The sequence below is a fragment of the Hirundo rustica genome, chromosome W (assembly GCF_015227805.2).
Source record: "Hirundo rustica isolate bHirRus1 chromosome W, bHirRus1.pri.v3, whole genome shotgun sequence".
NCBI lineage: Eukaryota > Metazoa > Chordata > Aves > Passeriformes > Hirundinidae > Hirundo > Hirundo rustica.
The window spans coordinates 9,512,680-9,540,300 of NC_053487.1; the positions used below are offsets into that span (position 1 = coordinate 9,512,680).

Below are 27,621 nucleotides of genomic sequence, written 5' to 3' on the forward strand. Positions count from 1 at the left end.
GACATCACACAAATTCAAGTGTCTACTAATGTGGGTCACATTGTAGAAAGATGTTATTAATGTGATCTACCAATGACCCTGAAAATCAATCATTTGGTTGAATAGAAGCTCAATTAATAAACTGGGTAACTTGGTGACTCGATGACCATCCTCCTTCTGCAGCAATGTGCCCTCCCCACCATGGTGCCACAAGGGAACACCCTCCCATTTGTCCATGTGTGAGCACTTGAGCAGTGGGTCTGAAACAGCATCTGGGTCCTTTAGCAAGTAACAATCACAGAAGATGCTATTGCCAGAGCTGAGGCTGCCTGTTTTACCCAAGGTGGGAATCATGTATATGCAAAAAGGACCTGTGAGATCAGCTCTGAACACGAGCAGTGTGAGTTGTCTTCATGCTGAAGCTGAAAGGCCCTGCTGAAAAGCCCAAAGCCCCAGCAGCGGGAAATACCCTTGCCCTATTGTCAAAACACAGGTCAACAGCCATGCCAGGCCAAGTATTAATAACAAAAGTTAACTTTTTAAAGGAGTCTGAATCTCCTCCTCCATCACTCACCTGTGCTGTGTGAGGACATTCACTGCTGAAGGGTGGTTAGCACAGTATGTCAGGTATAGGGAGTGGAACTGGGGCATCAGGTTCATGAAACAGCCTCCCACACACTGCTGGTTCTCGGGGAGCCTACAGACACCAACACACCAGCCATGTTAAGCCTCTGGATCTGCACCCTGCAGCCATAGCACTCTCAGGGACCTGCCCAGGAACTACTCACTGCTCAGGGAAGTTCCCAGGTCATCTCATAACTGCAGCACTGAGCAAAATACCCACACCTACCACCTGGGGAGGAGGAAGAGGGGGACCCTCAGGTGGGTCTGGGTTCCCATGGTGCAGACAGTGAGCATCACAACCCATTATCAGCCTCAGACAATCTATGATTCAACCTGATATGTATCACCAGCAGAACTACAGCTGGGATGATGAGGATGTGGATGTGCTGGAACTAGGGGCACTGCAGGGACAGGTCCCACTCTCTGGGCTGCCCATGAATATGAAAAGATGGAGAAAGAAGGAGAAACCATGGCCTGAATATATTCCCAATATTCAGTCTTTCCCCATCTCTTTTCAGCCCTTAGATAAGGCTAAACACGTCTGTCAGCCTCCCTGCAGGAAATTATCACCTCTAATAATTTGCTCTTTGCTCCCTGGCAAATCCCATCTTCATGCCTGCCAGATCTCCCACCCTGCATATGTCTGTATCTTTGGGTTAGGCACAGTTTTGTGTCAGGTCTAGTGACACTCATTCAGAAGATGCCTTAACACCAGCAATGTCAGAGTTCCTTCTACCTTCTCTCCTGCCAAAGCACTGCCTGCCACCTTTCCTCAGCCCTGTTATTTTCTTCTATATTTAACAAGTCTAAGACAGCAGCCAAGAGGAACATTAATGAACATGTCTTTCTATTATTTTTAGCTACAGTTGAAAAGCTTAACAACCTCAGTGCTATGACGCAAACTTACTTTGCAACTTCTTCCAAGGCTTGGTTCAGTGTTTGCTGAAAAGCAGAGATTTCTTCCATGTTTCCCAGCAATGCCATGATGTCCCCAGCAGTGAGCCTATAAGAGCCACATTGCCAGTCACCATCAGAGAAAAGTTGCTCTCAGGAGCACCCCATTTTTATTGATCAGCAGCCCTTCCAAAAAGACACAAAAAATTCTCCTTCCCCAGATACAGCATCAGACAGAACACAAAATTCATAATCTGTGAGCTACAGACCACAGTCTCCTGGAGAAGACTTCTGTGCCAAGGATTATCTTAATTGGATTTTAATCCCTTAATCCCATTAATCTTCTCAGACCTTTAGCTGACACAGACAGATGGGATTTCAGCCAGAGGTGGGGAGGGAGGTGTGTGCACAGACAGTGTTTTGTCTTTAGAGATTCATGCCATGGGTTTCCCTGTGGGAGGAGGGTCCTACAGATAGGGGCTTCTTTGTTCCTTGAGTGAGGTTGGATGTTTCCAAAGCTAATGTGCCTGCTTCTGTCATCCTAAGAGTCACTCTCATACCACCCTCATTTAGGCCTACAAGGCTGAGAGCACAAAAAATTTTCCCACACAAAGATTTTGGGAAGGGAGAAGTGACTGAAATACAGAGGCCTTAGAATACCACTCTCCCATCTCTCCCATCTCTCCTGACTGGACAATGTTTAAACAACGTGCCCTCTGTCCATGACACCCTAAGGCTCCCACAGTGTTCACCTCAGATGCCCTTATATCTTACTTATCGTAAGACTGGAGGGGTCTTAAGTAAGTTCCCAGAAGTGACTGTAGTTCCTTTGCATAATCTCGTTCTGTTTCCAGAATATTTTGCAACACCTAGGGTGAGAGACAGAGCACTGAGAAAAGACCTTTGTACTAACAAATTAGTCAAAAGAACACAACATCAGCTTCCAAGTCTGGAAAAGCATGGAAGTGTATTTTAAGTCCAGAAATTACATTTCTTAATGCAGAACCCAGAACACTCAGGAAAGTCCTGGTGGTCAAATATTGAGATTTTACTTTGCAAACTTGGAGAGGCCTGGAAAGCAGGTGTTAAAGGCTGCACCAAGGATGGCTTCTGTGGCAGATCAAGCCAGGGCACACCTCATTTGCCACTTTAGGGATGTAATGATCTGGGTTTGGTCCTCCCAATCCATCTCAGCAGCTGGTTTGTCTCTAGCCACACAGCAAGCAAACCCAGTGCCTGCACACTCCCAGTCAGCACTCCAGTTTCTTAGTGTGGATAAGCTCTGGAGACAGTGGAGGTGGTTTCCAGCTCCCTGGACATACTGCTTCTGCTTTGCTTGAAATATATTTAGACATACTGATGAGCAGGATTAAGCTTCAGCACTGAGAGCCAGGGATGCTCACGAGACATCCTCACTCTTACACCACAGCCTGGATACAGGGGGAAGGTAACTGCTCCTGCTTTGCCAGACCTCCTTGCTTTGGCAGCAATATGTAAAGGAGGGGATGCTTCCTCACCCCTTCTGCAGCAGCAATTCATAGCCTGGCAGGCTGTGAACCCGCTCCAAAGCCAAGGCCAGTTACAAAGCCAGGCCATGAGCTGTGACAGCTGCCCATTCTCCAAGGGCTGCAGCTGCTGGCAGAGGCACCGGACAGGCACCCTGGAGTGTAACATCTCTAGCCAAACCCAAGAAAAGGGCCAGAGCCCAGATTTGGCTTGCTTACACCGTGACATTATCTCCCCACCTTTATCAACAGGAAATGCTGTGCCTTATCCCCCTGCACTGATCTGAAAACTGCCACCTATCCTTAATTATCTCAATTGTCTACTTCAAGTCTCTACTTTTGACATCTTGCAGCCACTTCCATTTGTGGTTTATTGTCTGAACAGCTTTGAATCAAGGGAATGGAAACAGCTGCATTTAAACAGTCACGTCCCCAGTTACAAACTGCTTCAATGATTTTTAAGGAAAGGAGCCAGAAGATTAATAACATGGTATTTATTAAAATGTATGATCAGCACTTTAAAACTTACCACAGGGTAATAATTCTTTGTCAGCTGAGTGTTTTCTAGCCCTTTTAATGCTTTTGGAGAGAGTGGTTTATCTGTACAAAAAAAAAAAAAACAACCCATGAACAAATTACAGTGCACAGCTCTCATTATTCCATCAGGAAAAGACACTGTCACATTATGTCCAGCAAATGTAACTTCACCCCTGTGACCACAAAACTTCAATTGCAGGTTTTGTTTCCCCATTTCACAAAAAACTAGGATAAAACCAGTGGCATGCACGATACTGACAGTGGCCAAGCGAGTCATACCAGAAGCTTCATGCAGCCTCTGCCAACCAACATCCAGGTTTGCCCCAAAATCCCTGGCAGCAGCCCAGTATCTGGCAATGTTTGGAACTACAGTGTTGCTTCACCTGGCCCACTGAATTTGGTTTTAAAATTGGGTGTCTGTCAGAAATGACAGATACTGTGTTTTTTCTAGATGATTCACAAGGCACTTGAAGCCAACTCCAATCAATATGCTGACCTCTCCTCCCCATAGTCACTTGTGATGCAAAATCCTTCTCTGAATGAGGGTAAATTTAAATGAAAAGCTCACAAAACCCTGGAAATCAATTCTCATTCTGCATTTGATAAATCCCCGTGGATGCCTCCAGCACTGTACATATGTGCACACACACACACGGACAAATCCCTGCTCCAATTTTCCTTCCCTAGAGAAGCCCCTTCCCTTCCAGCAGCATGGCTTTCCCAGCAACACTATCCCCCCTCTGGACTGGGACAGGCAGGCAGTACAAGGCTGCCCCAGTCCTGGCCACATTGCACATACTGAAACAGCTCTGTGCCATGTGGAGCAACCAAGCTCTCCTGGCTCCCTGCAATTGCTCACACAAGGCAATTACTTTCACACTGATAGCAGAGGAGAAACTTGAAATTGATAAATTTAGCCTCTTTATGTACTGTCTAATTATTGCCCTTGTAGTGCTTCCTGTCACTTCCAGCTAAAGGCTCACAGGAGCTCAGCTCCACAGTTATGTCACAGAATCACAGAACATTTCCACCCAAAGGGCACACCTAGGACACAGCATAGGTATGGACACTGCTGAAAAACAAGTAACTCCATTCAGAGTGACAAGTCTTACACTGTGGAGGTGGGAAAAGCAGCTCCCTGCCAGCTGCAGCTCCAGCAGCGTTCCTGGGCAGGGAGGGTTTACTGATGGTCACTCATTCCTCACTTGCAATACAGACAAATCTCATGAGCACACAGACCCCAGGGCAATGAACCCTCCTGCCATGTGAAATGATGCCGAGAGAGGATCTGGAGGGAAAAGCTCTGCAGACAGAAAAATCTGATGGGCTCTTACATCAGGGTCTATGGGAGACTGGCCCTTCACTTCAGTGAGGTACTGTGATGTCATGCAGCTCCCATCTGATTTTCCCTATAGGATTCAAGTTTGCTCTCCTTTGTTTAAAACATCTCTCTTCTCCCCTCACTGAGTTAATTAGTGATTCCTGAGTTGTGCCAGACAAGCCTTCAGTCCCTGCTGCAACTTCCTGCTCCAGCTCAGACATCATTTCCCAGAGGGAAACAGCGGGAGATGAGATATCCTAACAATGATTTTTTTTCATTTAGAATTAAATAAAACCTGACCTAATTCTGAGCACTAAATCATGAAATATTTTCTTCCCTCCTTTGCTTTAGTTTTGCACAGTTAGAAGTAAGGATGTTTAACAGGCTGCACATTTTGCAGCTACTTTGCAGACCCCTGCTGTCATCTCTGTTTGAGGCCAGAGCAGATCCTGAGCCATAGAACCAGCACCAAGCATACAATTGGTCTCTGTCTATGGTAAGTCCTCGAGGCACATTAAGGAGTTAAGTTGCATTTTGTCAAAAAACAGTTTCATTTCACACAAAGGCCTGGGCAGGGGTGAGCTGCTTGAACAGATGTTTAATGCCATAGGGCAGTTGGAACGGGGCTTCACATCATCACCACCCTACATCTTGGTACAACCACATCACAGAAAATGTTAAGGTCATGCAAGACAAAACTCAATAAAGGCAGATATCATCAGACAGATCATCCCCTCCCTCTTCCTTTCTCAATATTGCATCAGAAGCATCTGGGGAAAAATGCACTCTGTGAGATCAACCATCACTATGGACCAAAACAGGGACCATGCCCTGTGGCCATGCAGTTTTTGTTGGATTCCACACTGTGATGGTGAGCATCCATTCCATTGATGCCTGAAAAGCCAGGATCAAACACAAATACATTGCCTCACCAAGGTCTCTAACAAGAAGCTAGTTCTGTGCTCAGACACTGGAATGACCTGACGGCTCCCCAGGACAAAGGGGACCCACATCCATCTCTGTCCTCATCCTCTGACACTATCCCTGCTTCCATGCTGCTGGGGCTTGGGGGGAGCAAGAGAAAGGCACAATGTGCTGGGAAGAGGGTGAAGCAGCTCTTAAGCAATTCATCCGAAACACTGTTACCCTTCTGTTCATCCTTCCATTAGCCCAGCTGCCTGAAGTACACAAACGGTCCTTAATAAATAGCAGCGATTTCCCAAAGGCACAAGGGTCCTCACTGCATTGTGCCACTGTCATTCAATCAGCCCTTGAAAGCAATTTGCTTACCAGTGGATTTGATTTCTCTGACGTAGTTGCTTGGGAACCAGCCTGTTTTTCCATTCAAGGTGCCTTCCCACCAGCCCCCTTCTTCAACTCGGGTGACATAAATAATGTCTCCTTTGTTAACAGAGAGTTCATCCTCATTGGTCTGCTTAAAATTAAACCTGGCCTTTACCACCAGCTGATGACTGCCATTCTCGGTCATCTCCTAAGGAAAGAAACATGGAAAAACATCAGTAAATAGTCAAAAAAAGCAGAAACCATTAGGACAAGCCATTGTTCTTCTCTCTTGTGACAGCTGTTTTTTCAGTATTGCTCTGTATAACAACCAATATCTTGCTGCTGTGTAAACTATCCCTTCAGAGGACCATAAGGTCCCTCCCAAGCATTAATTTAGTTTCCCAGTGCAATGGGTGGCAGATAAGAATCACTCTTCTCCTGTCACACAGAGAAACACTGCAGTTTGGAGAAGCTGTGGGACTCTCTCCAGCTGAGACAGCAAACCCATGATGGAGATCAGGAGAGAACAACCTCTGGTGTTGACCCAGAGGTACCAACCACACTTCTCTACCCCCAAGGCCATCAAACCCATGATTGCACATTAAATAAAGGGTACCACAGGCTTGGACTGCCTCCGTAACACCCTTGCTGACTGGGAAGCTGTGCCGTTGGAGTCACTCGGGGGGGTCTCCAGCTGCGGAGTTAAGAGAGGACAGATGTGATCATGGCCTTTTTGACAGCTGATCTGGGAAAACAAAACAAAGTCTGAGTTTTATCCAGCTGTCCACCATCCCTCCACATCACAGCAAAGCAAAGAGCAAAGCCTGTAAAGAAAACAGGAACAGGGCACAACAGTTCAAAGAGCATCTATCAGAGCTGAGGAAGGATAGGAGTGTCATCCCCAGGAGATGAACTGCCCATGGAAAGGCTCAGATCATCCCAGCAGCTCCTGGAGCTGCCTCCTTCACACACTCAGAGCTCCTTGCTTTGCAAACCAGTCTCTAGGCTTGTTTCTGTCCCCATCTGATGCTGGAGGCAATGCTGCTGCTCTGACACATCTGTTTTCATAATTAGTGATTTGTTTCTATACTAATACCAAAAAAAAATTCCAGAGGGTAAAAACTTTCCTGGTCCTAACTGTGCAGAGACTGTCAGTAGCCTTGTTGCTAAGAGGAGTTCCAGCTCCTGCAGGATCTGGCAGTGCTCAGCCCCAGAATTCTGTTGGATGCTGCAGAGGCATAAAAGCATGGAATTCAAACCACCCAGTAATTCCCAGTACTTCACTGCTACTGTAGCCCACACCACACTGTGAGACATCACTCAGATCACCTCCTTTCTGTGTCCCATGGTGCTCAAAAGACACAACAGCACATATTATTTCAGTAAGCTATGAAGGATTTTAAAGATTGGTCTTGTAGCTTCTCTTCAGATTTTAGAACATTTCTGCATTCCAGAGCTGCAGTTGTCCACCTGCGGTGGGGACCTGGTGTGTCCATGGACCTCAAAAGTAGAACAGAGCAGTCTACAGGAATCCCTTTGCTGGGTGTGCAAGTCCCTGGACCACATTTGGAGTTCTGTCTTGAAAACACTGCAAGATGAGAGGGTGACACAGCCATAAGATGTGCGCAGAAATCGGAAAAGACAAACTCCAAGGCTGCTTTTCCTCCATTCTCCTCCAGTCTGAATGTCAGCATGGAAAACTCATTCTGAAGTGGAAGTTTGGTAGGAGTTACAGGGACTCAGCTGGGCTTTTATTCTCCTCAAAGGTTTTTTTTTTTTTCAATAGGAAAATACCTCATTCTTAGATTGGACCGGGAGCAACACAAACTGTAGGCTCTTCGGGAAAGGAATTGCTTTCTCTCTCCTACCCCTTGCACAGTGGGGACCTGTCACCCTGGTTTTTCTGAGTTTTTTTTAAAGCCTTCTACTTGTTCATAAGATGGAGTCAGTTTCTTTAGTTTCTGCACAATATTAAGAGCAGTGTTTCACTTTTCTCACGCATGGGAACATAAACAAACCTTTTGTTTTCATTCCCTGTCCTTTGTTTACATATTTCTAGCCTGAAAATAATGTAATTGACAGCTAGTCTGGCCAGTGGGGTGAAGGGTAGTAACCCCAGAAGCCAATCCACAACCAGACCCGCAAATGTATAAAAATGAAAGAAATAAACAGGCTTGCTCTCTCTGCCCTGCTCTGGCTTGGGGAGCAGCTCTGCACTGCAGACCTCTTGTCTCTGTGTTACCTCTTTGCATGCCGCGATCACAATTGGTGACCCGTCTGTGTGACAGAACAGTCTGGTGAGGTTTTCCTTCCCCTCTTTCCCTGTTGCATGCCTGCTATGCAGGACGCTCTGGTGTTGGAGTTTTGGGGGGACCTCTTGGAGCAGAAACACGCTCAGGTCTCTCGGGAGGGGCTTCAGCATCTGTTCGTGTGGGGCAGAGAGCGTGGATTCTTTCCCACGCCAGATGAGGTGCTCTGTCGGGAGGCGTGGTCCCTCCTGGGGGAATGTCTGATGGAGGCGCTCGAAACAGAGTATGATGAGGAGGTTGCACACTTGTTGGTGCAGTGGAAATTATTTGAGGGGGCTGTGTTGAGGTCGACCCCCCCCTCAGCTCGCAGACCTCGCGGGCTGCCTCCCCCGTTTCGAAGCTGGACGGGGGGCTGGAGGAGGGTGGGGTCATTATATCAGACCCGGAAATATTGTCTGAGCCCAGACTTCAGCTTCCTTGTGAGACAGACTCTCCCCCTCCCTCCCCGATCGCTGCGCCGGAGGGTCTTTCCCTCTCGGGCTCCAGCGCTGCTCTCCGGGGGGGGGGGGGGGGGAAGCGCGTCCTGAGCCCGTCGGCGCTGCTCGGGCAGCGGGGGGGCGGGACCCCGGTGAGCCCGGGGCCGGTCCCGCCTGTCCCCGTGCCGCGGCGCCACTGGAGCGGAGTGGGGCCGCCTTCCCTCCAATGCCTTTCCGGCGTTGGTGGAGGAGGGCGTCCCAGGGGCGTGGCCCCCACTGTCGTTTGACCGGGATTCGGTCACTGTGTGGTGTCCGTGCTACGGCACGACCATCACCTACCCGATGGGGCCGGTTGGAGCGGCGCACCCCGCCCTGCCGCCCGGGCCGGGCCCGGAGGGGGGTGCGTTGGCCGCTTCTGCGCCCGCGCCGCCTGTTGAGGGCGCACGGAGAGTGAACACCGCCGGAGGCGGGGACCCGGTCGGCATTTCACTGGACCCCGACCCCGTGGGCGGGCAGACAGCTCCGCTCTGCTCGGGGGTGGCGGTGCCTGCTGTGGGCCTCCGCCCCCCCACTGGGACTCTTCTCGGGGGGGTCCCGGACACTCCCCTCCCCACGTCGGCCCATTGGGATACGGCGGGGGGTGGTGCTCGCGGGGCAGGGAGAGACTCCAGTGCGGCCAGCTCTGATGGGCTGCCGGCGGGGGCCGGCGCGACCCCCGTGGTGGCCAAGGTGCTGCCGCCATCTCTGCCTGAATGCAGCCCGAGCTTCCCACCTGCGCTGGGATGTGTGCCTGCCGCGGAGCCTTTTGACCGGTCTCCGGCAGCCGGTGCCGCAGCACTGCTGGCGGGCCCCAGCCCCGCTGCGGATGGGGTGGGCCCGGCAGCAGCGGCTGGCCCGGCTCTGCCTCCGCTTCCCGTTGCGAGTGCTAGGGCGGCTGCGGGCGCCGGGGTGTTTACATTCAGCGCGAACGGGGACACGGCCGGAATGCGTCCGGTTTTTGACAAGAGTAAAGGGTCCTCCGCTGTTGGCTCTTCCTCCACCGCCTGGTGGACACTGCCCCCCCGTCAGGTGACCGTACGCCTGAAAGACAGCGGGCGATTCTGGGGGGAGGTGAAAGCTAAGATTGAAGGACTGAGCAATTGTGCTGATGCTGTTGCTGGACCTGCAGTGTCTGGTGTTCAGCCAGTCCCCAGCCGAGTGCCTGCCTCTGACCCTGTGGGGTCCACAGGGCAGGATATGGCAGGTGCTGCTGCTTCATCTGGGGGTCTTCAGGCCTTCCCTGTCCTTCAGGGTACTACTTATAACACCTATCAACCCTTGGCTTGGCAGAGCTGCGTGATGCAGTCAGGAAGTATGGTCTGGGGTCGGCCGAGGTGATGCAGGTTCTCCGTTATTTTAATGCCAGCCTTTTGACGACCTTTGACATTCAGAGCTTGGCTCGGACCCATTTTCCACCAGTCGAATATGACTTCTTTGTGTATAAATGGACTCAGCTGGCAGTCAGAGCGGTGGAACGGAATACGACACTGGGTCCAGGCAATCCTAGACATACGCTTAATACTGATATGCTACTGGGAACAGGCAATTATGCCAGGGCCGACGGGCAGGTTGGTTTTGAGCCCTTAGTCCAGGAGCAGTGCCAGCAGACAGGCATGGCAGCCCTGGTTCAGACCACACAGCTGGCTACTCCACAGGAGTCCTTTGTAATGGTCATCCAGTAAGTTGATGAACCCTTCCTGCGCTTTGCGGGATGGCTGACTGCTGCGGTGGAGAAGCAGGTGAGTGATCCTGCGGCAAGGAAGCTCATGCTTCAGTCCTTTGCTTGAAGCAGCTGCAATGCTGTTTGCAAGGGGATAATTGAGGCACTTCCTGGGGATCCGCCCATATCGCAGATGGTTGAGACCTGTGCGCGGGTAACCCCTTCCAGCCAAAAGTTGGTTGCAATACCTATGGCTGTACAGCCAGCCGTGGCTACGGTTGTCCAACCAACGGTGGCTACGGCGGTCCAACCAGTTGTGCCTACAGCCATGCAGCCGGCTGTGGCTGCTGCTGTGCAGCCCACCAGGATTGTTCCCCAGGGCATGCAACAGCAGCAAGGGTGTGCTCGGGACAGGAAGAAACAGGGAAGAAAGGCACAGAAGCCTACGGCTGTCTTGTTTCTTTGTGCACGATGTGGAAGGCCGAATCATGCTGTGGACGCGTGTAAGGCAACGGTGCATGTGAATGGTGATTCGTTGGTCGGTTCGGGAAACGCGACATGGAGCGCAAAGGCGAGACGCATGCCGACACAAATGTCTCTGGCTCAGCCACAGCCAATGGAGATCTGCTCAGCAGTCTTGCAGCCAGCACCCGTGGTTCAGCAGGTGTTGATGTCTGCACAGCTGAGTCTGTCGTGATTGATTCGGACAAAATACACAAGGTTCCCCTGGATGTCTTTGGTCCCTTGGGTGATGGCATGAGTGCCTTCTTGATGGGGCCATTCAGGGTATCATGGTGCACCTGGGACTGATTGATGCGGATTTTTCGGGACAGATTCACGCAATGGTCTCCACACCCACCCCCCCTTTGACTATCCCAAAAGGCACACAAATTGCTCAACTTGTTCCTTTTAAGTCTTCTGTTTCCAGGACGGAGGACCGGTTGCGAGGTGACGGCGGCTGTCCTGACCAAAGACCATCCTGAGACGCTGTGTACCGTGTCCATGGTTGGTGCCACGCCATTGGAGATTCACCTTCGTGGTCTCCTAGATACCGGGGCCGACGTGAGCATTCTCTCCCTGGCTGCTTGGCCCCCGCAGTGGCCTTTGAGCCTAGCACAGACATCGATCGCAGGCTTAGGAGGAATGAAGCAATGCTACGTGAGCCAGAATCCCGTGGCCATCACGAACCCGGAGGGACAGATGGCCATAATTTGGCCTCATGTTACTGAGATTCCTCAGAACCTTTGGGGGAGGGATGTTTTGGCTGTGTGGGGGGTGTGATTGGGAATGGATTTTTGATGGGGGCCACTCTGATGAAGGGTGCAGAGTGTCCCACACCTTCTTTACAGTGGCTGGTGGACAGACCCATCTGGGAGAACCAGTGGCCCCTCCCTCATGACAAGCTAGTCACCCTTTGTGAACTCGTACAGGAGCAGTTGGATCAGGGGCATCTGGAACCATCTACCAGTCCCTGGAACACTCCCGTCTTTTGTATAAAAAGAAATCTGGGAAATGGAGGTTGCTACAAGACTTCCGAAAGATCAATGCCGTGATGGAAGACATGGGGACATTGCAGGCGGGCATGCCATCGCCTACCATGCTTCCTGTGGACTGGCCGGTCCTCATTGTGGATCTGAAGGATTGTTTTTTTACGATCCCTCTGCATCCCGATGACAGACCAAAATTTGCCTTCACGGTACCAACAACAAATAATATCAATGGAAAGTTTTGCCTCAGGGCATGCGAAATTCCCCCGTGTTATGCCAATGGTATGTGGCCCGTGCCTTGTCTGGAGTTCGCAAGCAGTTTCCTGGTGCTCACGTCTATCATTATATGGATGACATTTTGGTGGCTGTGCCCACCCAGGATGAGCTGCTGAGGATACAGCCTCAGTTGTTGGATGCCCTGCATTCATGTAGACTGCAGGTGGCTCCAGAAAAGGTACAACAACCTCCCTGGAAATATTTGGGGGTCAAAATTCTGGAACGGACAATCCGTCACCAGGAGGTGCAATTTGTGCAATCAGTGAAGACACTGAATGATGCTCAGAAGCTGGTAGGTGTCATCACTTGGTTACATCCTTACTTGGGACTGACCACCGCACAACTGTCTCCCTTGTTTGAATTGTTGAAAGGGGACACTGATTTAAAGTCACCTCGTGAATTGACCCCTGAGGCACGAAAAGTGCTGGAGGAGGTTCAGCAAGCTGTTTCGGCTTGCCAGGTGTACTGCATTGAACCTTCCATTGATGTCACTGTGTTCATCACCACTCCTGATTTACATCCTACAGGTATCATCGGCCAATGGAATGATGATTGGACTGATCCCCTGCACGTCTTGGAATGGGTCTTCCTGCCTCATCAGCCGCATAAGACGGCGACGGCGCTGTTTGAATTGATTGCGCGCTTGATAATCAAGTGCCAGCAATGCTGTTTGCAATTGATGGGTGCAGATCCCTCAAAGATCATACTCCCGGTTCAGAGGGAGGAATTTGATTTGAGCTATGCGAACAATGTTTCGCTGCAAAGTGCTCTCAAGGGCTTTTCAGGGCAGATCACTTATCATCTGCCTAGCCACAAGCTATTGCAAGTGGCAAAAAGTACTCAATTTTCTCTACGACCCAAAAACAGCCAAGAGCCAGTGCAAGGACCCACCGTCTTCACTGACGGTTCGGGCAAAACAGGAAAAGCCATTGTTACCTGGCAGGATGGATCTGAGTGGCAGGTTTTGGAAAGCCATGAGGATGGGTCAGCCCAACTGGTTGAACGAAGGGCTGCTGTCATGGCATTTGAGACATTTTCCCAGGAACCTTTCAATTTGATCACGGACTCTGCCTATGTTGCCGACATCGCACAGCAATTGGGTTATTCAGTTTTGAAGGAGGTCAGTAACCCTGCCTTGTTTGATTTACTGAAGGCCCTGTGGTGTGCAATTCAGGCCAGAGTTCATCCATACTACGTTCTGCATGTACGGAGTCACACTGACTTGCCAGGATTTGTAGCGGAAGGTAACGCAAGGGCTGACAAGTTGGCTAACCCAGCACGGGTAGCCCCTCAGCCTGACGTGCTCACGTAGGCCAAGGCATCGCATGGGTTTTTCCACCAAAATGTGCATACACTGCCGAAGCAGTTCCAACTGACGGCCACTGAGGCTCGTGAGATTGTCGAGTCGTGCGATGACTGTCACGCCTTTGGTGCGCCATTGCTGGCAGGGGTTAACCCCAGGGGCCTTAAAGCCTTGGAGCTTTGGCAGACCGATGTCACCCAGGTCGCCGAGTTTGGCTGGCTCAAGTATGTGCATGTCACGGTGGACACGTTCTCCTCTGCGATGTGGGTTTCAGCTCACACTGGAGAGAAAGCCCGTGATGTCACTGCCCACTGGAGGCAGGCCTTTGCCGTTCTTGGCATACCTTCTGCTGTGAAAACCAACAATGGTCCTGCTTATGCCTCACAGAAGGTACGACAGTTCCTACAGTCGTGGGGTGTGTCACACAATTTGGCATCCCTCATTCTCCGACGGGACAGGCGATTGTAGAACGCGCTCAGGGTACACTCAAGCGTGTTCTTCAAAAACAAAAACGGGGAATGCAGGGTGAAACCCCGCACAGTCGGTTGGCAAAGGCTTTGTACACCATCAATCACCTTACGGTGCCACAGAACTCAAATAATCCTGTCATTTTGAACCGTCACCTCTCGTTGCAGGCTTCGGATGACGCGCATCAGCCTCGAGCGAAGGTTTGGGTCCAAAATTTAGTCACCAAGCAATAGGAAGGACCCTATGACCTTATCGCTATGGGGCATGGGTATGCGTGCGTGTCCACGGACACAGGGACACGCTGGCTACCTTCAAAGTGTGTCTGTCCTGACCTGTGACCGCAGAGGCAGAATTCGGCCAACAGGTGAGGTGGAAGCCGTGATCAACTTGAAGGTCGCCAAGTAGATGAATCCTCGAGTGATGACTCAGGTGCTGATGATGCGAGTGATCCCTCTGACGATTCCTCCACAGACAGTGATTGAATTTGTATATATTCCTTTTGTAAATTTGTTCATTTTTCTTTTTCTGTTTTCTTTTTTGTAAAGTTTAAAGGGTGAGATGTCACCCTGGTTTTTCTGAGTTTTTTTAAAGCCTTCTACTTGTTCATAAGATGGAGTCAGTTTCTTTAGTTTCTGCACAATATTAAGAGCAGTGTTTCGCTTTTCTCACGCATGGGAACATAAACAAACCTTTTGTTTTCATTCCCTGTCCTTTGTTTACATATCTCTAGCCTGAAAATAATGTAATTGACAGCTGGTCTGGCCAGTGAGGTGAAGGGTAGTAACCCCAGAAGCCAATCCACAACCAGACCCGCAAATGTATAAAAATGAAAGAAATAAACAGGCTTGCTCTCTCTGCCCTGCTCTGGCTTGGGGAGCAGCTCTGCACTGCAGACCTCTTGTCTCTGTGTTATCTCTTTGCGTGTCATGACCACAGGGACCAGGTCTGTGACTATGACTTCCAGGTGCTATTGCCTTACAAAGCCCAGCCATGCCATACTCACGCACCAGTCTAGCCAGTCCATGCTCCAGCGATGGACAACATCCATGGTAAACCTTGTGTGCTGTCAGTGAGTCAGTTTTTTTCTCTTGCCTTGCTCTTTACACAATTGCCTGACAACTGCACAGTGAATTCCCAGCTTCCTGGGCTGTAGCAACTGCAAAACCTCTCCCCATGTAAAACCCACTTTGCCAACAGAGTGGGTTTTTCTCTCTGAAGCATCCTGATATTTGAGCAAGAGTGGTTTTGGCTGTTCTTGGTGACTCACAGGCCAGGGGCGTAGCTGGCTGCCAGTGTGAGATATTCTTCCCCTGATTCCTTCTGAAAGGGAGGGCATTAATCCTGAGTCCAGACTTCACTTATTCAAGTCATCAGCCAAGTCACAGGGAAATGACTCGATTACTGTAGATTTTATGACTCTCCTTGCCTCTCCCAATCTTCCAGAGCTTTTATAAATATCTGCAGCAACCTAGAAACAAATGTAAAACTGCCTTTGACAGTTTGGCAGTGAAGTGTATCATTTATATTGCATCATGACAGTGTCCTATTTTATGCCTGGTCCAGCATGGACCACTGCTGCCATATGTTGCTTAAACTATGGTTAAAATAGCTGGGTTTTCTGCTCACATTCCTACACTATTTTTGGCAGATAAGCTTTGTCTGATCCAGCACAGCTGGTTTTCCTCCCCTGCCCTCTCCTGCAGACAAAAGCCTCAAGCTCTGTATTGCTGTGTTTTGATGGACAGCTGCTGAACTACAAGTTTATCCACTACAAATGATGCCTACAGTTATTTGCATAAAAAGATCCATGAAGACACAAGGATTTGGACTTCAAATGGATGTTCAGAAATACATTCCCACAGCATTTCCTCAGCTGACACCTACTTCCCTGTTGTAATGCATTAATTGGGTTTATATTGTGTTTCATCAGATTTGTAATCTGTATCACGTGGTTTGTCCTTGCTCAGCTGTAACCCAACTCTGTTCCACTCCCACTTTATCCCTGATTGGGTAGTGGCTTGTCCCTGCCTCTGGGCCCTGCCCCCTGGGGAAAAAGCCCCAGCACGGGCAGGGCCTCGCTCTCTCTGGCACCGGTGAGCCACTGGGATAGAGCTCTAGCCAGGCAGGGCAGGACTTGAGAATAAAGCTGTTATATCCCACTCGGTGAGAGAGAGCAGACTCTTTCCTTTTGCCATCAGCAGTCGTCTAGTCTCATAAAGAAATACCACACTTCCCTCTGCCTCCAACCAGGGTGTTGGGATGTGCAGTCATGTCAGAGCCTTGGCACCAGCAGCAACTGCAGTAGCTGGTACCAGGCTTTTCCTGATGATCCATTCAGTCCATGGTCTCTGGCAAAACAGACTAACTGGACCATCTGCAGTGGCAGTTTGTAGGACACAGGCTCCTGCTCCTCAGGAATTTGGCCAAGCCACCAAAAAGTAAATGTTTGAGATGTGTATTTATTTTACCCTGTACTTTTCCCAAGGGTACTCTCTGCCTGAGCAGGTAATTATATCGTAGGCATTGTGCTTTTTAACATTTAAACACAGACAGCATATGTTCAAACATGTTTGACATGAAACCAAGAGGATCCCAGCTTCTCTGTAGCCTCATCAGTAACATATGACAGGAACTATTCCCCAGCAAAGCCCTGTCCCGGGTTGAGCTGGCACGTGAGTGGCTGGAAGAATGGAGTTGAGGCTGTAAATAAGGGGACAGATATGAAGATGGCATTGCAGCCTTGCCGCCCTGTCAGCACACACCCCATCACACCCCTCCAGTCCAGCAACAGGCAAGGACAGAGGCAGGAGAGTTTCTCTCTCCTTTTGCTTTCAGAATAATGAAGCAAATATCAACATAACAGCAGCATTTGCAGAGATTACTCCTGGTTAAGTTAACCTACATTTTACATCCCCCACCACACTGAACTGCAAGAGCTGCTACACAGGGTCAGTGGGTGCTGTTGGTAATTGAGTGGTGAGAGGCTGGGAGGAGGTGCTGAGGCTAGCTGAGGCCGATTTCCCATTCCCAAACTTCTATGGAGTGAGCTCTCAGCAGAACTGAGTCCTGGCCACAGAACAGCAGCCTCAAAACCTGAATTTCTTCAGAGCAGCATTATACACACAGACACACACATATGTGTGTACAAATCATGGGGGTAGAGGGTGTGTTTACAAATATATACTATTATTATTATTAGACATATTATTATATATGTTGATGTACAATATATGCATGATAATTTATACACCAGTTTATATAATGCATAGGCAAAATGCAGTAAGCCAAAAGGAAAGCCTCCCCATGAGAGGAAACTAATGAGTTTTCAATTTGAAATTTCCTCCTTTAAACCATCTCAAATGTAACCTGCAACAGGGAAATGGAACTCTTCTCCTGGTGCTAGACTTTGGTGGGTGTGCAGGAGTCTGTCCTAATACACCTGTATGACAAGAGGCTGTGAACTCTTCCCAGCACCAGGCAGACCTGCTCCTCATCACCTCAGAAAAGGGACCCTGGTCCCCTCACCCCTCCCCAGAGCACCACTGTGCCATCGTCCCCCCTGTTGAACTACTTTCACAGACTATGCTACTGAATATCATTTTAAAGCAATCTGTAGGGAACAGCTACATATCTGGGATGGAATCAGGATGAGCTGATTTGTTTTGCTTCAGCAGCCTACTCCTGCTCCCAGGGATACAGGACAAGCCATCAGCTTGATTCCCAGATCCAGGAGGCTACTCCAAGGAACCAGGGAGAGGAGAGAGAGAAAAACATCAATACAATTGAATGAGCAACTAGCATCAACATTTGTTTTGACATTCAGGAAAGGTATTAAGCAGATGGAGCTGTTTTTCTCTTCAGCTTTAAAACACACTCTTTAAAATCTGATATCTGCAGTTTGGGAGGTGCATGTTAATTTACATTGAGGATCTCTTATACTGACCTACTTTGAAGTCCCTTAATACTTAATGCTCAAAATTGAGCAGAGGCCCCTCAATGTAAAGTGATAATTGAGCTCTGCAGAGTTCACACAGCAACTCTGAAACATCACATTTTAATCCAGAGTTGGTAGAAGCCTGAAATGTCAATCCCACCATCCACCATCAGCCATCAGTGCTGGCAGCACAATTTGACAAACCTCCAGAAATCACCATAAAATACGAATTAACAAAAGTTTTAAACCAGCCCTACATACACATGAGAAATAGTTTGAAAGGACAACAGAAGAACCCCTTTTTTCTTACCTTCAGTAGCTTTATTTACAGCTGTTAATGTGCTCAGGACCTTGGAGAACTGATCTTCGGTGTACAAATCATGTGGATCAAACACCTGTGAAAGATTAATTCAGTCAATCAAGCCCAAAACATCTCACATTGGCTGCTGGAGCCGCCCATGGTGCTGGAAGGTGACAGTGAGCATTAGGCAGCCCCTGTGTTTCTGCAGGGAAAGGGTGTTCATTCAGGGCTGACAAGTCCCATTTCCTTTACAGCCAGAGAACTCCTGGGGCACCACTGGCAGGCAGCATGGGAAGGGCAGGGGAACCCAGAAGCACTTGGAGTGTAATGTTGGGAACAGGGAAGGAATCAGTACTGCCTGCAGAGCAGAGATGACTAAAAATCCCTGAGAAGGTTATTGCTGGCCTTGAGGGAAGGAAAGATTTTGTTGCTATTTTTGTTATTGACAGCTGAAGAGATTGAGGCTGTACATACAGATCAATGCATAAACACACACATATTTTCTGCAGCAGAATTAACACACAAGGAATTTTCTGCTATTGCACTATATAGTATATTTACACTTTTTTACAGGAAGACAAACCCAGTTATCTTATATACAAAAATTTCACACTAAAGAATTTGGTGTTGCTAATCCTCAATGGCGAAACAGAAATACATGGTTAGCAAGGGCTTATTTTCCATGACTGGTAACCTGAACCTTGTACACTTCAGAAATCACTACCAGTACAATGAGGGGCAGTTTGAGTTTTCAAAACACTTCAACCCCCTCTAACACCTGAAAAATGCTCTCAGCTTCATACAGACTGTACAAATCCTACCATTAATGAAGCAAAGATAAGAGATACAAAAGGTCCCTCTTGTTGGTACCACCATGTCACCATCTGCTAATCCCCAAATACATGTTGTCTTGCAGATGGAGACCAAAGATACACAAATCCAATGAACAGGAAAGATGATTTTTAAGCTCTCCTGGCAGACACCATCTAATTACAAACACTTCCAGCACACTAAAAAGTGTATCCTGCTAAATAATGACACAAGTCTTAATTACTTTTAGGCTAGTACTGCCCTTTAAAACAGCCCTTTCTTGCTTTCCACACAGAGTTCCTTGAGTATGCTTGGCATATTTCAAATAGGAAGGGGACTGGCCTCTCTCACAGCCCTGGATGCTTGAGACATCTCCTCCTCTTAACAGACACACCAAAGTCCAACACGGACAGTACAAAGGCTGCTCTTTGTTGAGAATATGTTTTCCGATTGACTCAGCTACTCAATACTGAGAGACATGCTTTATCCTAAAGAAATTTGATCCATGCTTAGCATGGGGACAGTTTGCTGTCATTACAAATATTAAAACTTGTAGCTCCACAGCTCTGATCGTATTGACTGTTCTGCACATCCCAGGGACATATCCACCTACCTTGGGCTGTTTCTGAGCTGATCTATCACCTGCACTCGGGTTTGCTCCTTTGGACCATGCAAGTCCCATCCCCTCTGTCAGCTGGTGCATGGAACCAGTTTTCCTGCCCTGCAGTTACAGGCAGTGCTGTCCAGGCATAGCCTTCAGCCCTAAGCAGCAATGTTCCCATCGCCGTGGAAAGGGAGACAGTAACAGAGAGCCCAGGCATGCGCTGACCCTGTTGGCAGCTGCTGGAGCATGGAACAACGCTACAGTTGCACAACAGGAAAGTAAACAGCCAGGCTGGGTTGTTTGCATGCATCTCTCTGGTGTGTCATTTTCTCAGCCATACCTTTTTTCTTCCATTTCAGTAATTCCAGAAAAATAAAATTCTGGCTTGAATTAATGCCTTTTTTCCTAAGGAGCAAAGTACTAAAATACATCCAAATCCTTCAATGCAGAGAATAATGCTGTAAGCTCAGTCATCAGGCTGACAAAGTCCAGATGAAAATGGTGGGAAGAAAGATATGCAAAACATTCTAGCACAAAAGCAAGTAATAACATTTATAACTTCTTCATGGGGAAATTGTCTGGAACAGCTACTGTGGAACAGTGGCTATGTGGAAAACTCTTCTGGGTCAGCTACTGTAATGTAAATATACTCTGCAGCTTGTTCCAGAATAAATTCCTCATACAGAAAAGTCCTCATTTATGAGCTAAAATTTACTTTTTCCAGCACAAACCATCGATAATTTCATTCATAACTAAAAGACAAGCTGCAGCTAGAAGACAAACAGAAGCAGAAAAGGCTTTTTCACTTCTAACACATGGAAGATCAGGTGGATGTAACTAAAACCGCATTTAAATCTATACCTGTCATCTGAGGATCTCCATTAAAACGCTATTCTGACTTGCCGAATCACAGGCTACGGCTCCCCTCGGTAAAATGATCTGGCTGTTTCGTCAAGCATCGCACCGGGCACGAGAAGCTCTGCACTGCCGCACTGCTGCACCGCCAGCCTCCGCCACAGGCAGCAGCAAGGGGATGAGCAGCAGCAGGAGCTTCGTGACCAGGAGAGCAACCAGCTATTCGGGAAGGACGGGAATAGGAGACCCAAACCCGGGTGCGGCTAGCAAGTTTGGGCTAGCACCCAAAATCCCAGTCCCGCGACGGGAAGTGCAGAAAAGTTAGGGAAAGCCGGGTTGTGTTTCGAGTCTGAGTTGTCCACAGTTGGATAACCCCCGTCAAACCCCCAGCTGGGTGCCAAGCCCGAAGCGGCCGCGACCCCTCCAAACCCGAGGACGGGGTCTGGAGCTGCCCATCCCCAGCGATGCGGAGCTTCGGACGCTCGCTGACCCGGCTGCTCCCACTGGACCTGCCTCTGCTTCCGGCGGGAGCGGCGGCGCGGCCGGAGCTCAGCTAGCATCGGCGAGACAGAGCCGGGTGAGCGGCGGGAGCGCCGCTGCCCCCGCAGAGCACGACCACCGCGCCAGCTTCGGGTGCTCCGCTCGGGTGCCGTCACCCCCTTCAGCGGGGGCAGCCATGGGAGTTACCCGGAGACAACCCTGCTTGAGCGGCTGGGACACCCTCGAGGACCCCCGGGGGATGGAGGCGGTCGGTACTCACGGCGGCGGGCGGGCGGCCGCGCAGCCCCGGGGCATGGCAGCAACGCGGGTGGTGCTGCGGAGCGGCCGCTGCGGCTCTGACCCGGAGCCGGATCGCGGCGCGGGGAAAGGAAGAGAAGGGAAGGGGAAGTGGAAGTGACAGACGGTGCCGCACGGCCGCTCCGCCCCGCCGCTCGCTGCGGGACGCGGCGCGGCCATGCGGCCGCAGCTCCCTCCGCCGGCCGCGGGCGGGAGGCACCGGGAGGCCCTCGGGAGAGCGGGAAGTAGATGGCAAAGAGCAGAGATGGGAAAGGGAAGACGAGAAAGGCCGGAGGTAGGGAAGAAATGGAAAAGTGACAGGAAAAAAGTAAATTAGGGAGGGGAAGGGAAAAAGTGAATTAGGAGAGAGGAGCGGGGCAAGGCGGAAAAAAGGAGGAAAAGAAAAATTTAAAAGGACGGGAAGTGATGGGACAAGGAAGTAATACCCACGCTATTGGAAGAGTAATTGAAGTAGGGTTGCACCACTGTGAAGGGAAACACTGCAGAAGGGCCCATAGATGAGGCACAGTTCAGTTGAGGCAGTGAGATGTGTCCTCTGCTGCCTTGTGCCCATCTGTTCGGGGAACATTCTCCTGCAGGGAACAGGAAAACCCCCAGATACTTCAGCACACCAGCAGGCTGCAGTGTGGACAAGGAATGGAGCACTGCACTGGTACCCAGGGTGAAGCCCAGCAGTAGGTCCCAACCCCATGCAGGGACACCCCACACACCTAGAGCCAGGGGTCTCTGGGACACTGGGTCACTCTAAATTCAGACAGACCCATCCTCCAGTGCTTGTGTTGGTTGGTGCTGGGCAGGAGCTCTCACTTCTGACGTTATCCAGCTAGGAGAGGTAATGTCACTTTGGAGTGAAGCCAAAGCAGAACAGGTTTCGGTAGTGCATGGATGGGGAGCTAAGATTTCTCACCTGCTCTCCTACGCCTTCAGGTAGTTTGTTGGAGGTTGCAGGCACCTCCAACAGCACAAATAACCTCTGTGCTGCCCATGATGGTAATTACCCTCTGCATACTCTATGATCATTCTAGACAGCCAGGTTTAATCCAGTTATTGATTTATCTTGCATATACTGTTCTTAGTTCACAAAATTCAGACCTTGCCAGAAGTTTTGTAGTTGTATTAACAATAAAATGCTGCTGCTGAATGAAGGTCTTGTGCTTCTTCATCAGCAAATGGTGCTTAGCTATTCATTTGCTGTTGTTATATGCACACTAGTGCCAAGAGCAAAAGCAAAGTTCCCATTTGTGTCCTCAAGAACAAGCTAGGCCAAGAGTTTTCTATGATTTTTCTCTTTTGTCATGATCTCTTCCCTGTCTCTTCTACACTAGACTCCACCTGGCCATCAGGACAGAACCCTTTGTTGTCCACTTTGCACCTCAACCCACCTGCATCCAGCTGGCATTGCCTTAGCAGTGCTCATTCACTGGACCAGCTCTTGGGTCAGATACACAGCTCAGATGTTGAAGCCACAGTGTAAATGAAGCACATTCAGGATTTCTGCACTGTTCCTCAGTCTAAACCACGAAAGGATCCTCTAAGGACACTTAAGCTCCAATGAAATGTCCATGTGTTTTGCCTAGTCCTTTGTCTCAGCAGAGTTGGGTTGACAGATTTCTTATAACTTGGATCAAATTCTAGCACTGAAAAGCTGTTGGAAAGTTTTGGACACAGTCTCATTGTTTCACCTCATTACACTTGCCTGGTTAGAAGGATGGGGTGATTCCCCTACTTGCCATCTCTTTTAGAAGTAACACACATGAAACTGCAAAAGATTTCAGGCTTCAGTCCTGGGCTGAAGCTAAGGAACAATTTTGTTATTTATACTCTGCCATGAGGTGGATTCTTCCAGCTCACACCTCCAGCCTGTAGAATGGCTTCAACTTAATGGAGCCAGCTCATACCAGGAAGGTCACAGTGTCCTTCTACACCTATGTCCAAATGTTTCACTGCTCCTGTAAAGCAAGAAAAGTTGCTGTTTGCCTTACTGTCTTTCTTCCACTTCCTGAGTTACCAAGACAGCAAAGGGTTCACTGTGGCATTTGGAGAAGGGCAGAATTTGAGAGAACCATCAGGGTTTGATTTTCATATCCATAGTTTGGGTAAGCAGCAGGATGGCTGTCACAGAATTCAAATATATTAAGCCCAGACCTTTCCTGATGTTACCCTTTCCTCAGGCTATGTTGCTGAGGCAGAATAGAACCCTATTCTATGCTCATCTTCCTTTTACCTAACAGCTGATCACTGCAATTTAAATACTGATGGATCTTGGAAGCAGAAGGTTCTCTGTCTGTTCTGATGCTCCAGACACGCTTCCAGAGAAAATGTGATGCAGTAAACCCCCTCCTAAAGGGCATTGGCCCTTTCCAAGGCAAACTAGGGATCAGGCATGAGGGAGGATCACCCGTAGGAATGCTGCTTAGAGTCTCCTTATCAAGATGTTCCAAACAGAGCAGCTTTTAGAAGGAACAGATGGCAGCTTTGCCTGAGAGGACTCAGAAAAGCTGGCAACACGGGAGAAGAGTCGGAAGGAGGCATAAGCACTCTGCCCGTGCCATGTCTTGCCCACCATCTCAGCTGTCCTACCTTGAGCCTTCATCTGCACGAGGCTACAGAGAGGAGCCAGGAACAAACAAAATTCATGTTTTCGCTTGGCATTCTAATACGACAATATTTTGAAAAAAAATTTTTTTTCATTTCACTGCAGAATTTAAACTCAAACTAGAGAGGTTTGAGATTTTATCCAGATTTTGAGGTCTCTTACAGCAAATGGGAGAGGCACACATGAGCATGAGGGAAGTTACTGAAGGCTCAGAATATTTCAAAGATGAAGTGGGTTATAAATCAGAAGAAAAAATAAGTCAGAAACCTTGAATTTATTAAAACCAAGGAAGAAAAGGTATATGGAGGATCAGAGGAACACCTAGAGATGGACACACCATGTTGCCTGTTTTGAGTAGCTGAAAATTGTGGCGTGTGACTGCAAGATTGCAGAACAAGCTTTCAAAGGTATGAGATGGCACTGCACAACAGGTGAGAACTGTTCCCCTGCCCTACCTTTTAACTGTTTAAGATTTCTATTTTTAAAAATACTTTCCACCACAACCATTTTATTATTAGTTTGCAAATAGAAAAATAAACTCTCAGAAAAATGGAGGAAATCACATGGTCAGTACCAGAAGACTGGTGACAACTGATTTCTGATGTAATAGGCCTTCAGGGATTATAAATCTCTATATACATATATGCTCTTAAAACTGTGCTGCTGCAGCAGGCTCTAAGAAATGCATCACCGAGCAACAAAAGACATGGGAGACAGTTCTGGAATGAGCACATTTTCATGCTGCTTAGCTAAAAAGCTCTGAAGAGAAGAAAGGCCCTTTTCTTGTTTAGACCTTCAAAGGAAAAAATGAAGCAACAGAGCTATTGTGGGTTGGACTTTTCTCACTGTGGTGCATGAATATTCTGTATAATGCCCAAGGATGCTGTCCGTGCTTCTGGCAGACTTTGTCTTCAGAATATTTTTTTCCACAATCTTGAGCATATTTCAAACAAGATAGTGATGACACTTTGTTGAGGGTTAAGTCTCCTGTTGAATTTCCCCCCCCCCAAGTTGCTAGGAGACTAAATGCTGAGTACTTAACCTGGACAAAAAGAAGCTGATCACTTAGTTTGGGGGAGGGAAAAAAAAAAAAAGCTCCGGGAGAGAGAGCTGAGGGTGGGGGTCGGGTGTCTTTGGTCTTCCAGGGAGCAGAGATCAGGGGCTGCTGGCTGCTGGAGTCCACGGTTAACGAAGGAGTCTGGTCCTGGGAATTCTACCATCTGTTGGAGTATCCAGGAATTCGGAGTTTCCTCGCTGTCCTGCTGGATTTTGGGTGAGCCTGGGTCTCGCCGCTGCGGCTTCTCCGGCACTGCCACCTCTGCCTGCCGAGGACACCCCGTGCCTGCGGAGGACAATCCACCACGCCTGGCTTCCAGCCATCAGCGCCGGAGCTTCCACCGTTTGCCCTCGGGGTTCTTAGTTCTGTTTTACTATTGTTATAATTGCTGTTGTTTTTTGTCTGTCCTGTTATATTTACTAGTAAAGGACTGTTATTCCTTTTCCCCATAGCTCTGACTGAAAAGTTTTTTCTTTTAATCCTCCAAATTATAATAACACGGAGGGAAGGATTCAAATTCCTCATTTCCTAGAGAGGCCTGCCTCTCCATAGCAGACACCTGTCTTTCCAAAACCAAGACAGAATTTGGCGCCCATATCGTGGGGCATTGAGAGAAAAAGGAATAACAGTTCTTAAGTGCCTACATTGCTGTGCACTGGATATCATGTGGTCTGGCTTAACCTGGTTTGGGTGGCATGTGGTGGTGGCCGTATTTCTCCCATTTGCAGGCCCTTTTCTAAACATGGGCCCTGTAACTAAGGTTACTGTGGCTGTCATCCATTTTGCTATATGGGTTAACGAAGTGAGGAAATCGTGGATTTTTAATTTCCTCTGGAAGGCAGGCACATGGATTCAGGGCTATCATACACTAACTGTGTGTTTCTGGAGTTACTTTAACAATGGTACCTACTGTGAAGAAATGACACCGGGGGAAATTTTTTCACAACCCTTCACCCAGCTCTTTGGGCCTACCCCACCAGTCTTTGAAGGGTTCAAATCTCTGAATGTTAATGACATCATACAGTGGCTGGTGTTGCTGGTATGCCTGTTCTGTTTAGCATTTAGAGATAAGGGGAGGCTGACCTGGATAACCACCCAGATACCTACCCTAGAGAATAAGGATACTGCCCCACAGCCTGACCCTGCCCCACAGCCTGAGCCCATCCCACAGCCTGACCCTGCCCCACAGCCTGACCCTGCCCCACAGCCTGACACTGTCCCACAGCCTGCCTCAGGAATAAACCACCCAGATACCTACCCTAGAGAATAAGGATACTGCCCCACAGCCTGACCCTGCCCCACAGCCTGAGCCCGTCCCACAGCCTGACACTGTCCCACAGCCTGCCTCAGGAATAAACCACCCAGATTTGGTGAAGGAAATAGGTGAGATGATGAGGGAGTACCTTTCCCCTGTAGTAGGCTCATTAGCCCCAGCTGCTGGCAAACCCTCACCCTGCCCTGACAAAGGAGAGTCTGATGGTGCAGCAGCAGAACCCACAGACGTTACAACCGTCCAGGTTCCAGCTGAAACACAGGGGCAGCCACAGCCAGCAGCAGTGGCCCCTGTGGAAACAAAGAAGTATAAGGTGAAATCAGAGCACCCAGGCAACAAGGATAAGAAAGGAGGGCCCTCACAACCCGGGGAGGAGTCAGAGGTTGAGATCATCACTGAGTCCCTGACATATGAAAGTCTGCGTAATCTGCAAAAAGATCTTGCATGGCGGGGACGTGAGGCTTATACAACCTGGTTACTTCGGGTCTGGGACCTTATAGGTACAGGCGTGCAACTAGATAGTAGTGAGGCAAGGAATTTGGGACTGTCCTAGGGTAACTTAATGATGCCTGTATCCCCAATCGTCTGTTCTGTTTGTGCTGTATATTGAGTCCTGTGCCTTTAAGACTGGTTCTAAGAGCAAGGAGAAGCACGGAGTTTGTTTTGAGAAAACTGCCTGACTCCTCCACATTCTTCTGCGGACGGGGATTCGGCGGAGGCTTGGAGAGACTGCAGGACAGAGATTTTTTATTTGCTTTTAGTTAGTTTCAGCTAGCTAGGGCAGAGAATTTCCCTGGACTGTTTTTTTCCTTTTTCTTGGAACTGTTTAAACCTGCTCTGGACTGAAAACCCAGGGGAGCACTGGGGGCTGCCCCTGCAGCCCACCGGGGCCTAGACCTCGGCATTTTCCAGCAGCGCCAGAGGGACTGGGACTGAGGAGACGCTGAGAGAGAGAGCCGAGCTACACCCATGGCAAGGACTTTCTCAATTTGCCATCTCACTTCAGAAGGAAAGGTTTTATTGTCTCATACTATTCATTCTTTATACTTGTATGCACTTCATTTGTTTAGTAAAATAGTTTTTTCCACTTTTCTCCAAAGAGGGTTTTTTTTTTTCCCGGACCAGTTAGAGGGAAGGGCCACTTGAGTTTGCTTCCTTAGAGGGATCCTATACAGGGGTTTTCTCCCAAATTTGTCCCAAACCAGGACATATTTCTAACTGGCGCCCACTGCGGGGCACGAGAGAGTGGAAAAAACTTGTATTGATTATTATTAACTGCATTTTTTGGTTG

General features: G+C 48.9%; 1 protein-coding gene across 8 annotated transcripts in view; it reads right to left on the reverse strand.

The window, feature by feature from the left end:
- The window catches only part of ARHGEF6 (Rac/Cdc42 guanine nucleotide exchange factor 6), a 51,736-nt gene extending 30,275 nt beyond the window's left edge, over positions 1–21,461 (reverse strand). For 2 of the 8 annotated variants that reach the window (XM_040088865.1, XM_040088858.1), the window contains exons 1-8: positions 21,367–21,461; positions 18,347–18,431; positions 6,761–6,889; positions 6,151–6,352; positions 3,532–3,602; positions 2,272–2,366; positions 1,511–1,606; positions 554–676 (exon numbers count right to left, since the gene is read on the reverse strand). In XM_040088865.1, coding sequence (XP_039944799.1) covers positions 554–676; positions 1,511–1,606; positions 2,272–2,366; positions 3,532–3,602; positions 6,151–6,349 — 584 coding nt within the window. In that variant the 5' untranslated portion in view covers positions 6,350–6,352; positions 6,761–6,889; positions 18,347–18,431; positions 21,367–21,461. Of the gene's footprint in view, positions 1–553; positions 677–1,510; positions 1,607–2,271; positions 2,367–3,531; positions 3,603–6,150; positions 6,353–6,760; positions 6,890–18,346; positions 18,432–19,760; positions 19,784–20,612; positions 20,759–21,366 lie in introns of those variants that run through there. The other 6 variants (XM_040088860.1, XM_040088859.2, XM_040088861.2 and 3 more) reach the window with 6 other exon arrangements.
- Positions 21,462–27,621: the final 6,160 nt, after the last annotated feature.